The sequence below is a fragment of the Pogoniulus pusillus genome, chromosome 8 (genome assembly GCF_015220805.1).
Source record: "Pogoniulus pusillus isolate bPogPus1 chromosome 8, bPogPus1.pri, whole genome shotgun sequence".
Classification (NCBI taxonomy): domain Eukaryota; kingdom Metazoa; phylum Chordata; class Aves; order Piciformes; family Lybiidae; genus Pogoniulus; species Pogoniulus pusillus.
Genome location: NC_087271.1, coordinates 10,355,559 through 10,369,893, shown reverse-complemented (window position 1 = coordinate 10,369,893; position 14,335 = coordinate 10,355,559). Strand labels below are relative to the sequence as shown.

The following is a 14,335-nucleotide window of genomic DNA, read 5'->3' as shown; positions in this document are numbered from 1 at the left end:
GAGTACAGGGGAAGAATAACCTCCCTTGTCCTGCTGGCCACACTGTTCCTGATGCAGGCCAGGATGCCATTGGCTCTCTGGTGGTACTATTATAAGCATATGCTTTTCTAAAGATTAATTAATATTAGTAGGACTGATTTATTCTAAACAAAAATGTAAATGCTATCAGAAGGAACATGTTTTTAAAACCTTACTCAACATGACTTGTTCACTTGCTGCTTCAATGATTTGGTTATCACTGGGGGGTTGGACTCGATGATCTCTTTGGGTCCCTTCCAACCCCTAACCTCCTATGATCTGCAAAACCCTGCATGAGTTATTAGAATTATTCTGGATCAGTCTTGAACCAAGGATTTGTGCATGTGATTCCTGTAGTTGGTTTCTCCTATTTAAAATGAAAGGGTCTGCTGCATAGATCACTTGGTGCCAAATGGAGTGATTCTGTAGTTCAAGATAATATTAGAGGAACTGCACCACAGTGAGTCAGGATTGTGCCCGTGAACCATTAACAACCAGTTGAAGCATCTTCTGCTTGGCACAAGAGCCCTGCTGGAAAGTGCAGGAGGTGACAGCCTGGTTGACTTGCCTCATCTGATGATCCCTGCAGGATCAGGGGAAGCTTCCCAAGGGTTCAATAAAGACTCTTCTCTAAGGTTTCTTTCCTAGGAGTAGCTGAGTGTGCTTAGGTGGAGGAAAGCTGCTTGTAGTGCGGAGTTCATAAAGACTCCTCTCTAAGGTCTCTTTCCTAGGGATAGATGAGTGTGCTTAGGTGGAGGAAAGCTGCTTGTAGTGCAGAGTTAGACAGAAGGACTGTACCCAAGACATCCCATCAGGAGGTCAAAAGTGACCAGACAGATTCTCATTAGCAGATACATACCTGGACCTCAGGGAATCTTGAGGAAAAGCTTTTCCTTCTTGCTATAGCACAAATGGTTCCTGGACCTCCTGGGAATCTTGGGGAAAAGTTTTTTCCTTCTTGCCATAGCACAAATAGTTCCAAAGGCACTGTAAGGGTATGGTAAGCAAGAGGGGAGGATATTGCAAGTGTGTTGTGAAGAGTCTGGTTTACCTGGTGGTGTAATGTAGCCAGTGATATTTAGCAGGTTTGGGCCTTAAAGGATAGGAGATAGCAATGATGCCTTGAAACTGTTCATGTTTGGAGCCTGTCCCAGAAAAGTAGCCAAAACACATCTATGTAGAAGATAAGCGAGTCAGTTTTGTTTTCCTGTAAAGAACATGTTAATCAAAGGGTGTCTTCTGTGTTGTCATGTGGAATGCAGATGTTCAGCAAGGTTCACAGGTATCTGATGTGTCTTTCAGAACTTTGCCAAGAATATTTTTGCAATTCTTCAATCAGTGAAAGCCAGAGAAGAAGGCCGAGCACCTGAGCAAAGACCCGCACCAAATACAGCACCAACGGTAAGCTGAAGGCTGTGACACCAACAGTGAGAGCAACCCCTTGTCATTATCCAGCATGAAATCTGCTTTTGTTTTGTTCCAGTGAATGCACAGCTTTCAAATATAACTTCACAGATATTCTTTGACTTAAGTTACATTTGTTGGTATTTAAAGAATTGAGTATATTAGGTTAATTTGTTCAGTATGTTCTTGGAGAATAAACTGCTAGTGGCAGCTTCTGCATCTATCAAACACTAGTGACATCCTGCATCTATTTGTAAGAGATGTATTAGATCAGACTACTGCCATTTCAGACAAAACGTTTTGCTGTTTTCCTGACAGATAGGGTAGCAAATGCTTAAGAATCTGGAACATGACTCATGAGTGGGAACAGCTTGAACCAGCTTTCTTTTGCCTGTAATAAATGAGGACAGACTTAGAGCTTTATTGTTTAAGTCTACCTAGGTATTAGACAGGATTTGTTTTCTATTGTGGCATTTACTATTGAGTTCTACTAAACCTAATATGTTCTTGAACTCAGGGGCAGTATGTTACAGAAGCTGTTTGATTGTACTTGGATTTGGTTTTGTTGCTACTGCACTTAATAAAGAACTAAATCTAAATAGCAAGATGAATTCCAACATTTAAATATTCACTTTATGTTAAAGTTTGTAAATTGTGCATGGGACTATTGAAATGTCCTCTTCAGAATAGCTGTGAATGCATAACTGAACCATCCACCAAAACAGACTGCATTGGTATTTAATATGTCTCTGTGTTAGTGGTTTTTTGATATTTTTATTCTCGTATTTATTATGCTTTTTCCTCCAAATTTATGTTTATTCTGTAAGTTTAGCAAAATTTTAGCTTAATCAGGCTGGCAAGGACTGCTTTGTGTGTGTGGTGAAGGCTTAATATTGACTTATCACTTGACAGTTCCCCACCCCCCTACTCCTGCTAATTCTTGACATTTTACAAAGACTCACTGATTTCATAAAACATGCAGATTTTAGTGAATACAGCCTGTTACTGCTGCTTTGGGTTTGCCTTAGGTTGTCGTTGCTGTCAGTTTGTACTTCTAAAGCCTGCTGCTGTAAGATTTTAAGTGGATATAGAAAGGAGATGGATCAAGTTTCAAGTACAAAAGTGAACTAATTTTATTCTCGTGAGCAGTTCCATGTAATAATTGGAAAGTTCAAAAACCATGAAATAGAATCACAGAAACATTCAGGTTGGAAAAACCCCTCAGGATCACCAAGTCCAACCGATATCCCCACTCAGGCTCACCCTAAACCATATCCCCAAGCACCACATCCAAACAGCCTTTAAACACAAGCACCTCCCTGGGCAGCCCATTCCAGTGCCTGATCAGTCTTTCCCCCCAAAAAAAATTCCTAATGTTCAGTCTAAATTTAACCCAGTCACAGCTTGAGGCCATTCCCTCTTATTCTATCACTGATTACCTGTGATAAGAGACCAGCTTCTTCACAACCTTTCAGGCAGCTGTAGACAGCAACGAGGTCTCCTTTCAGTATGTTTTACAAATCTTATTTAATGTGTTCTAGGATCCCACTTTACGAAATAAGCAACCTATTCCAGCCGCCTACAACAGATACGATCAGGAAAGATTCAAAGGCAAAGAGGGTAAGTTGAATCTAATACTTCTTTCTAAAAGTGGAAGAATAAAACAACAACCAAACAATTGGGAAATGGAAATGATAAATTCTTAAGTTCAGTTAGAGGATTTTTCAGACCATAAAATAATGGCATGTTAAAACCTAAGACAAAAAGTTTGTACTCTTCTTTAATGAAGTTCCCTAGGCATACTTCTTAAAGGCTTGCTTTTCTGGGTATAAGAGCTTGCCTGTTACTGAATGCCATTCTAAACTATAGGTGAGCAGTTACAACCGTAGAATTTTCAGGGCTGGAAGGGACCTCAATGATCATCTAGTTCCAACACCCTGCCATGGGCAGGGACACTTCACACTACATCAGGTTGCTGTGAGCCCCAGCCAGCCAGACCTTAAAAAACTTTCAGAGATGGGGATTCCAGCACCTCTCTCAGCAACCCTTTCCAGTGTCTCATCACCCTCATGGTGAAGAAGGTCTTTCTGGCATCCAATCTGAATCTACCCACATGCAATTTTGCTCCGTTCCCTCTAGTCCTGTCACAGGTCAGCTTGCATCTTTCAAAGTGTTTGGCTTTGGCCAAGTTAGTACTGTCTTTTGCCCAGGGAAACTGAGTAATGTCACATGCCATGTCATTGTAGGATGTGTTTATGTGCCTTCATTTTTCAGTTTCTTCTGTTTGGTTTAGTCACAAACAGAGTTAATTTTGTATTTCAAATTTCTGGGTGTTTCTGAAGAGATCTTAGTTTAAGACCTATCACTGGTGTAATACCAAGTTAGAGAAGTGTGGGGTAACATTTGAAATACAAACTAGTTGATTGAAATAATGTGTTTCAATAAAAGACAGCTTAATGAAAGGTATTGATGCAGCACTTGTGGAAGTTATGTAGAATTAGTAATTAACAGCTGGATTTTTCAGATCTAGAAACACTTGAGATAGCTTCCTTGGCTACAAATTAACTTCAGAAAATAGCAGAAGCTCTTACTTATTTCTGAGATATTCTAGTATAAAACTATGATGTTAAAATATTAGTCTGACTGAAACTCACTATGCAGGTAGTTTTCAAAAGCTGTAATTAGACATGAATGATTTCCTATGGCATGCAGCACTGCTGATATGATTTGCTTCTAACTGAGCTATACATGCATGTGATTTGCAAATGTGTCACAGATGAACTCGTTCCTTAAAGGATTTGTAACTTAATTGCCCTCAAAATCAAGTTGTGACCCGCAAATATGCGGTGCCAAAGTGAGATTGCAAGTAAAAACAGCGTCACAGTATCATCAGAGTTGGAAGAGACCTCACAGATCATCAAGTCCAACCCTTTACCACAGAGCTCAAGGCTAGACCATGGCACCAAGTGCCACGTCCAATCCTGCCTTGAACAGCCCCAGGAACGTCGACTCCACCACCTCCCCGGGCAGCCCATTCCAGTGTCCAATGACTCTCTCAGTGAAGAACTTTCTCCTCACCTCGAGCCTAAATCTCCCCTGGCGCAGCCTGAGGCTGTGTCCTCTCGTTCTGGTGCTGGCCACCTGAGAGAAGAGAGCAACCTCCTCCTGGCCACAGTCACCCTTCAGGTAGTTGTAGACAGCAATAAGGTCTCCCCTGAGCCTCCTCTTCTCCAGGCTAAACAATCCCAGCTCCCTCAGCCTCTCCTCGTAGGGCTGTGCTCAAGGCCTCTCCCCAGCCTCGTCACCCTTCTCTGGACACGCTCAAGCATCTCAATGTCCCTTCTAAACTGGGGGGCCCAGAACTGAACACAGTACTCAAGGTGTGGTCTAACCAGTGCAGAGTACAGAGGCAGAATGACTTCCCTGCTCCTGCTGACCACACCATTCCTGATGCAGGCCAGGATGCCACTGGCTCTCTTGGCCACCTGGGCACACTGCTGGCTCATGTTCAGGTGGGTGTCAATCAGCACCCCCAGATCCCTTTCTGTCTGGCTGCTCTCCAGCCACTCCGACCCCAGCCTGTATCTCTGCATGGGGTTGTTGTGGCCAAAGTGCAGCACCCTGCACTTGGAGCTGTTGAACCCCATCCCATTGGACTCTGCCCATCTGTCCAGGCAGTCAAGGTCCCGCTGCAGAGCCCTTCTGCCCTCCAACTCAGTCACATCTGCCCCCAGCTTAGTGTCATCTGCAAACTTGCAGATGATCAGTAAAAGTAAAATAAGATCTTTTTTGTTCCTTAACAGATATTTTTTTACAGTTAATTCAGTAAGAACTTGGAATTGTATGTACATGTGTTTATGGAAAGCTTATAGTGTCAGTGGTTTTGGGAAAGAAGGATTATTTAAATTCCAGGTATAATGACTTGTGATCCCCTATACCACTGTAACCATGTTTATTAGTAGCGATGGGTAACACCTGAGATAAACTTGAAACTTACAGATTTATGTCCCTCTGAAGAGTTTCTACATCTTGGCCTATGATTGTGCATGTGGTTGAATAGTTATTGTGGAAGAGAGGTGTGCTAGTTTGAGCCCAGCTAGAACGTTTTGGTGAGAAGAATTAGATTACAGGATGTGAAAAGGAAACAGTGGTGATGTCTACTTCACTCATAGGCTTGCTCAGATGTGTAAGAACAAGAACACAAACATAGATAACAGAGTTGCTGTCTGGGCTTTGGGCTGAACTTCTCTTTCTCTCTCTCTAACCTAACCTGCCATCTGTGTGACTAAACCATCTGCTTCCTAACCCGCTTGGCCGACCCTCAAACCTGCCTTAAACATAAGGCAAGTTCTAGGGTAAGGTAGAGGAGTGGGAGGAAGGTGGAAGGGTGGTTGACAGCCCCTCCTGGGGACTCAGGTTTCTGGGAGAGCTGTTGTGTTTGTGTATTACCTTTTACCTTGTATATTTCTGTATGTAACTGTATAGATAGCACAGTATACAAGCAGATATTTACAAAGGTGTAAATATAAAGCTTCATTCCATTTCCAGAGCCGCTGAGTGTAGTCTGGGTGATTTTTCCTAAGTGTGGGGGGTGGGTAACACCCAAACGGTCACAGGGGGATTGTATGATGTGTGTAACAACTTGTGTAGTAGTGGGTTTGGTGTAGGGTTAAAGTAATGCTGAGAGAGGCACTGTCTCAGAGCTTTTGCCTTCGTGTCTCACCTGTGTGGTCTTTACTGAAGGCTTTAAACCTATAGGAAGGATTCACAGTCATTCTTCTCTAGTTGCATAGTGATTGTGGCTTTATTATTTAGAGTCTCATATAATACTACACTATTCATGGAGATTCAAAGTTTAGGCAGCAAAAAGGTGAACTGTTTTTTCTCTTTGAATATTCATGTGGTTTAATACAGAGTTTTTCCATTAGCAGTCTTGTTCTTAGCATAAACAATTCAAAGCTTGTGGAGCTAGGATGGTAAATTTAGGAATTTTAACACAAAATGCATTAAGTGAACTGCTGAGTTGCAGCCAAATTTCTTTGCTTCTTGTGATGGATCATTATTTCTGATGCAGTGTATCAAAATGGCTCTCTGGTTGGTTTACTCAAAATGTTCGTGCCAGGTGGAACAGGCTTTGCTGTTAGAATTGTTTAGATTGCTTTAGTAGTAAGTGTGAGGGCTTTGGTAATTGCAAAGTGCTATCCTGAAAGAGCAAATTATCAGCTACACCTGCAGTCAATGGAACAACTTATGCAGCCCAGAGTCAGTAGCTGGGAGCTCTCTCTCAAATAGGTGTCTGTTTACTGCAGGTTTGGTTAGGCAGGAGGGAGAAATATTTCCTTAGACATTCTTAAATCTGGTGTTCTGTGATGTATGTCACAGAAAATGTGTTAGAAGTGTCTGTTTCAGCAGGAGTCGCACGTCCTAGGTATTTTCAGTGGAAGAATATGTTATTTGACTGTGCACTCATTATGCTGAACTGTTCAAATGGTTTTGAGGTGAGGAGATGATCTCCCAACAGTTGTTTTTCTTGCCTTCCTTTCCTTCCTGTTGTTTTGGGTTTTGTTTACCCTCCTCTCCCTCATTCTAGCAGTCAGTGATGGTGTCCTTTCTTCAACAACACAGATTGCTGCTCTCTGCTAAATATTCTCTGCTTCTCCCTCTATAGTTTTATTGTTTCATATTACTCCTTTCAGCTTCTGTTTCCCCCCTGCACTTTATTAATGTCAGTTATTCATGTGTGTGCTTACTAGTGGTATTTTATTAATGCCACAGACTGTCTTGTTCAAACCACAGCCTGTTCATAGAAGGCATCAGGTTGGAAAGGAGCTTCAAAGGTCATCTTGTCAGGATTTAAAAGTCATGTGCCTAGATGTCATTTGATGCTGAAGAAGGATTCTCATGCCCTCTCCTGTGCACCTCTCCGTTTGCTATTTAAATGCGTATTTATCGATGTTTACAGTTTGCAGCTCAGCCAGTGGTAGACTGAAACTTTGAGCTGTTGTGATTGTTCTGTAGGGCATTCTAGGTACTGTTTTCAATGCTATACCTTGTGGTTTTTTCTTTCCTCAGAGGAATTTTGGGTGGGTTTAGCTGAGGTCTTCCTTGTTGCATGTTTGTTTGTTAATTCCAGAGTGTGAAATAGTGCTGGGATGATAATCTTGGGGATGCAGCATTTTTGTGACCTACAGAGTGCATGGCTCAGTATAGGTAGCAAATTAAAGTTTCTCTATTCTGCTACAACTTTTAGGTCTTTGAGGCATGCTGCAGCAGTGTAGTTGTTACGGTTTCAGTGTAGCAGAAGCCAATTGTTATTGAAAATAAAAAAATAATACTTTAAAGTCTTTTTTAGTGTGAACTGGAGAAGGTCTTGCCATACAGCCATGTGGTTTTAGTCCATAATGGTGAAAAGAACATTGTTTACCACATCCAAGTGTTTCCTGCAGGAAAGCCTGCTATTGACTTGCTGCTATTGTCATTTTATGTTTGAATCGTTCTGGCAATTGTGTTGGATTTTCAAACGTAGCTGCAGTTCTTCTGAATCTTGCCTTGCTTTCAGTCAGCCATGTGAAGCCCAGACAAGAGGACTATGAAGCCTTTTGAACTTGAGATGACTCTAAACATTTATTTTTTCTCTCTGTCTTTTTTTTTCTTTTCCTCTCACCTATGCATTGTTAAGAAAGTTTCTTTATAAACCATTTCTCATTATAAGTATTTTCTTTTAAATTGTGCTACTTCTATTTACTCAAGACTGAGGTGGAGGAGGTGGTACTGGAAGGGCTGGATGTGAGGAAGCAGGACTGAAAAGGAACACAGAAGGCAGAGAACACTGCTCATGTTCAAGAGAAACTTCAGGAAGCCACATCTTTAAATATTAAAACTCGGGTTATGATGAGGTCTTGTAATGACAGGACAAGGGGTAATGGGTTTAAACTGAAAAAGGGGAGATTAAGGCTGGATGTTGGGAGGAAGTTCTTTACAGTGAGGGTGGTGAGGCGCTGGTGTGGGTTGCCCAGAGAGGCTGTGGATGCTCCCTTCCTGGAGGTGTTCAGGGCCAAGTTGGATGAGGCCTTGAGCAACCTGTTCTAGTGGAAGGTGTCCCTGCAGGGGGCTGGAACTGGGTGATCCTTGAGGTCCCTTCCAACCTAAACCATTCTATGATTCTAAGAGAACAGGAAGCAGGAGATCCAGAGTTGTGAAACTTGACTGCATTGTTGGACTTACTTATTGCCTAGGATCATGCTTTCTGTCTTAGCAGAGAACATGTGCAAGAAATTGACATTTGGAAGAAAGATTACAGTCTCTCTGGCTTAGTGTGACCAGCACCTTCAGTGCTGGAAAACACACATAGATTTACACTTGTTTTATTAGTACTGTGAGAGACTGGAGTCGAGTGCAGAGGATGGCAATGAAGCTGGTGAAGGGCCTAGAGAATAAGTTGTATGAGGAGCATTTGAAGAAGCTGGGGCTGCTTAGTTAGAAACAGAGGAGGCTGAGAGGAGACCTCATCACTGTCCACAGCTACCTGAAAAGACATTCTGGAGAAGTTGGTGCTGGTCTCTTCTCACAGTTAAACAGTGATAGAACGAAGAGGGAATGGCCTCAAGCTGTGACTGGGCAAGTTTAGACTGGATGTTAAGATTTTTTTTTTCAGGGAAAGAATGTTCAGGCATTGGAATGTGTTTGGAAGTCATTTGCATGTTTGGAAGTCATTTGCATGTGGTGCCTGGGGTTGTGGTTTAGGGTGAACCTTGTAGAGTGGGGCTATTGGTTGAACTTGGTGATCCTAAGGAGCTTTTCCAACCTGAATGTTTCTGTGATGCTGTGAACCTGATATTAATTACTTATAAGGTTACTGCTGAACTGTTCTATATGACCTGTGCATAGAATTTTATAAATTAAGTCCTGTAGCTTGGAAATTTAGGCATGAAACTTCTTTCACTTGTTAGGGTAAGGGAGTGTTGAGTAAACTCTTATGCAGAATGAAATTTGCTGCCAGTGATTTAATTACTGTGTGCAGTAGTGAATCATTTCTAGGCAGTCTGCAGAGCTGTTGCTATCTGATGTTTGAAGAGTATACAGCTTAAAAAAATAAACCAAAACTGGTTATTCAATCTTTTTCATTCACAATTCACATGAAGACTTCAATTGGAGCCCTTAATTGTTTCAGAGATGTGCTCCTTTGTTCTGTTCCTGTTTGCCTAGGCTTCCTTCCAGAAATTCAGATAAATTTAAGTCTTTTAACAGTTACCATTCTTTTTTTTGGTAATGAGTCAATGCTGAAGTTTGAATCTGGATTGGATGGCTAGATCTGCACCAGATGCAGAATCAAAATGCAGAGTGACTTAGCTGGATGTTGCTTTATGTAAATAGAAGGCAAATGGAACATTAATATTTGTATGCTAGGCAATGGAATATATGCCCTAATGTATCTGGAGGATATAGTCAGTTCAGTAAGCTGATACATTAGGGTGCATATTTTCATTTCCAGATCTAATTATTTTAAATGAGAGAAGGCACTCAGATTAATCCATGGTGATGCTAGAAAGGTAACTAGTGATGAACCACACTGGCAGAGCGTGTAATTGTTGGTTTTCTTTTTTTAAACAGTTTTTGGATCACTGAACTGTGAAATATGTAATCAGAGTACATGCAATGACTGGAGAAGAAAAGATACAGTCTCAGTGTTAACTTAGGAGAGTTTGGGTTTGGAGCATTAGCATTGATTATTCAGTATTAGTAGTTGTGTTTCATCTCTTAAGATGTAAATTTTAAGGCATTTGTGTTAATGTTGGTGTTTTTAACAGTGCTTATGTGTTTTATAGAACTGGTGATATTTAGCAAACAAAAAATTGCAGTATTTCTTCATTATATGCTAATCTGGGGCTTTGCTTGCATTCTTTACTCTTTAGTGTAGATTTGCATGTGAAGTATTTAGTATGAAGTGCTTTTTGCCTGAAGGAAACGTGTGGTAGCTTTGTTGTAGTTTTAATGGAAAATCTCAATGTATTGAAGACTATCAAGTGTGTATTTTTAATGGTTCATCTAATTCCAAGCTTAAAAATGTGCCTAAAGTCCTGCCATCATGATACTTTTATTGAAAAACATCCTTAATTCTTAAATACTCTTTTCTGTGTAAATGGCTTATACTTTTTACTGCTTCCTCTACCACCAGTGAAGCTCTGATTTTGAAACTGGAGTTAGGAACTAATTCTTGGCCAGGCATTAATATTTCAGCTCATTACTGGTACGTGACTCAGCACCACAGGCTTGAGCTCCTTTGGGAGAAAGGGGAGAAACATACTGTTTCTGTGTTCTTACTGAGAGGCTACTCTACAGCCTTTACATTGATGTTTGCTGGGGACATGTCCCCTGGTGCTCCAGGTTGCTGCTCTGCTCCTTTTTACTGTGGCCCGTGGTTCGTCTTGTGTGCCAGGTCTGCTTTTGAGCAGCTCTGTCAGGGTCAGCTACTGCCCTCAGAGAATGCTCTGGAAGAAGTACCTCTCTGCTTTTTAGCCTGGTTCTTGAATTTCTTTTACAGCCAGCTGCATTAACCTGGCGAGCACTCTCAGCAGTTTTTGAAGTGGAAGTGCAGCTGTAATTGTTGAGTCCATGACTTGTTTTCTGCTTTTCCCAGGCTTTGTCCAGGCTTTGTCCAGTGAGTGGAGCTGAAGGTACTCCTGTATGTGGCCAAGTATACAAAGAGTTGAGACCTTCTGAAAAGGCAGAAAAGTGCAAGTGGCAAGGCTGTCACTTGTAGCAGTGTTTATTTCTGTAAGAAAAATGAGTGGCTGCCGAGTAGAATATCACATGTTGAATGTGAGAGGATCAGGTCAAGAAAGCTGTGTTCTGAGAAAAGAGTGTCTGCATTGTTATCAGCAAAAGGAGGGCTGCTGTGGCTATCTGGAGGCTGGCAACGCTTAGCTTGCATACAACAGCTGCTTGAGAGTTTGAGGCAGGAAATTTGAGAGCCATGGGCAGTTGGGAAGGTGATTTCTTCTCCCCATCTCGCTCTACCTGCAGCTACTGCAGACCCTATTGTCTGCAGGTCTCTTAGAGGTTGCAGTAACTGCGGAAAGTGGGTACCTATGTTCACCGTCTCTTAGATCTCCGTTAATAAGGAAAAGCATGATGTCATTATTTGCAGATGATCAGAAGCAGTTGATTTACTCCTGGAGTAGCTGCTAACTAGCATTGGGAGGCCTGTGTAACTGCTGGAAGCGTTCAGCAGGCGAGAGCTCCTGCTCCAACCTTTGAGGCAACAGGTGGCTCTTTGAGATCCGAGTTGTTTGCTCCTGCTGCCAGGAGGAAAGCTCAGCAGGAAGCTGGGAGCAGGAAGCTGGTACAAGCCAGGGCTCTGGTTAGCAGCTTTTGTGGCTCGTTTACTGAACCAGGGCAGAATTTGAGAGACTTGAGATTTTAGCAAAAGATGAACTCATTGGCAGTTGAGCAGAGGCTTGTTTCCTGCCAGAAGCCTCTCTCAAGTTTACTTTCTCACTATGCTGCTGGCTCTGTGGATCTTGGTTCCCTTTGCAGTGCTGATGGAGACCTGGATTAGGATCTTTTTTTATTAATTGAAAAACAATGCAAAGTTTTATTAGGGAAAAGATAGAAAAAGAGTCCAGTAGAAAGAAAGAACTGAAATAAGGAACAAACATGTTAAAATAATCCTAGAAACTAGATTTGTGCTAAGAGAAAAGGACTGTGTCAGGTTAGGCACAATGGAGAATGCTACTTTACTGGTCTTGTTAAGGGATATAAGTGTTCTTTGGAGTTTGGGAAGAATATCAGGTTGAAATAGGTGGAATTTCACCATGTCGCAGGCAAACCCAAATAGGTCAGTCCAGGAAGGGGTAAGGTTTCTCTGTTAGTTACCTTCTGCTGTTTGCAAACAGCTGTCAGCCTAGATTATACACCTTTGACTTAAGTCACTTCAGTCAGCAAAAGCATCTCTTCAATTTAGGGGAGCTCTACAAAATATTTTGCAAGGCTTCAGGCACCATCTGAAATATTAATATGCTCCTTGCCCAAAACCAGTGACCTATATAGATAGTTACAGGGAAAGGTATTACCTGTGGAAGTGCTGGTCAGATGCACCTTCATTATCTTCAGCTCAAGTTCAGCTGTATGTGCCCTGAGCCGGGACTCAATGTGTAATTCCATTTTGGGATTGCAGGGAAAGGCAACAGGCATTTATAAAGGGAAACTCAGCTCTTTTATGATCATTTTAGTATTAAACAAATGCATTCCTGTCTGTCTTTACCTGCATTTTGCTTTCTCAGAATCCTCTCTATGTAAAATCTGGCAGACAGGGTGGGGTGGCCTTCAGAACACAAGATGGAAGGGCTAGAGCCGAGGTGACTTTGAGTGACACAAAACATGGTTGGTAATACCAGGCCTCTCCACTTGATACTTGGTGGTACTTGGGGAAAGTGGAGAAAGCTTAAACCAAAACAAATGTTTAGCAAGTAGATAGCTATCTCTGGTGAGGAGGACTATGATCAGTTTTCAACTCTTGGGTATCTTTTTCTGAGCACTGGAGAGTTGTTAACTCTGGCAGACTTTCCTACCTCGTTTCCTACGAGTGTCTGAATCTTACTCATCGAAAGAAGAACAGATGAGCCACCAGAGATGCTTCCCAGAGAGAGCATCTGCATCACACTGAGCCAACAGTGTGCCCAGGAGGCCAAAAGAGCCAGTGGCATCCTGGTCTGCATCAGGAGTGGTGTGGTCAGCAGGAGCAGGGAGGTCATTCTGCCCCTGTACTCTGCACTGCTTAGACCACACCTTGAGTACTGTGTTCAGTTCTGGGCCCCCCAGTTTAGGAGGGACATTGAGATGCTTGAGCGTGTCCAGAGAAGGGCGACGAGGCTGGTGAGAGGCCTTGGGCACAGCCCTACGAGGAGAGGCTGAGGGAGCTGGGATTGGTTAGCCTGGAGAAGAGGAGGCTCAGGGGTGACCTTATTGCTGTCTACAACTGCCTGAGGGGTGGTTGTGGCCAGGAGGAGGTTGCTCTCCTCTCTCAGGTGGCCAGCACCAGAATGAGAGGACACAGCCTCAGGCTACACCAGGGGAAATTTAGGCTGGAGGTGAGGAGAAAGTTCTTCACTGAGAGAGTCATTGGACACTGGAATGGGCTGCCCGGGGAGGTGGTGGAGTCACCGTCCCTGGAGCTGTTCAAGGCAGGATTGGACGTGGCACTTGGTGCCATGGTCTAGCCTTGAGCTCTGTGGTAAAGGGTTGGACTTGATGATCTGTGAGGTCTCTTCCAACCTTGGTGATACTGTGATACTTTCAAGGTTGTCTGGGTTTCAATTTAAGTTAATTTATTCATAATAAGAACAAGAAGCTCTAACAGTGTTTTTCCCCTGGACTTTTGTAGGTTCAAGTATAAGCATTGTTTCAATTCTGCATTATTTGTGGTCTGTTACTTTTTTACGCTGGTGTGTTCTGTAAAGGTGGTGTAATAAATGGTAGAAATCTGCTAGTTCTGAACAGCTGTTTCCACACAGTATGAGTTACCTTGCCCAAGTCTAGTTGAAATAGCTCAAAGGTTGTTTAGGTATAGACAACTGCTTGCTTGTCAGGGTTTGTCTGACTTCACATCTGGCCATTTCAAGTATGAATTGAGTGGTTAGTTGGTAGGGTCAGTTGAAAATAGATGCACAGGGCTAGGAAATGTACAAAAGGGAAAAGGTTTTCTTTCAAGTTCTGGTGTCAGCATTCAAGAGCTCACTTAGATCTTAGAGTGCTGAGAGTTGGAGAACAGTCAAATATTCAAAAGCCAAGAGGCTAGTTGTAGCAGGTTAAGTCACTCGTATCTATCAGGCTTCTGACAACTAAATTCAGTCTGATGAAAACTACTCAGAAAAAAAACAATTCATATCTCCCCCAGCACCCAAACTAACCCTTT

At 42.4% G+C, this 14,335-nt stretch overlaps 1 protein-coding gene across 1 annotated transcript in view; it reads left to right on the top strand.

Annotated features, from left to right (window-relative positions):
* The window catches only part of CDC73 (cell division cycle 73), a 140,306-nt gene that overhangs the window by 29,851 nt on the left and 96,120 nt on the right, over positions 1 to 14,335 (top strand). Inside the window, exons 8-9 of the mRNA XM_064147163.1 lie at positions 1,321 to 1,419; positions 2,964 to 3,042. Of these exons, the coding sequence (XP_064003233.1) occupies positions 1,321 to 1,419; positions 2,964 to 3,042 (178 nt within the window). The remainder of the gene's footprint in view (positions 1 to 1,320; positions 1,420 to 2,963; positions 3,043 to 14,335) is intronic.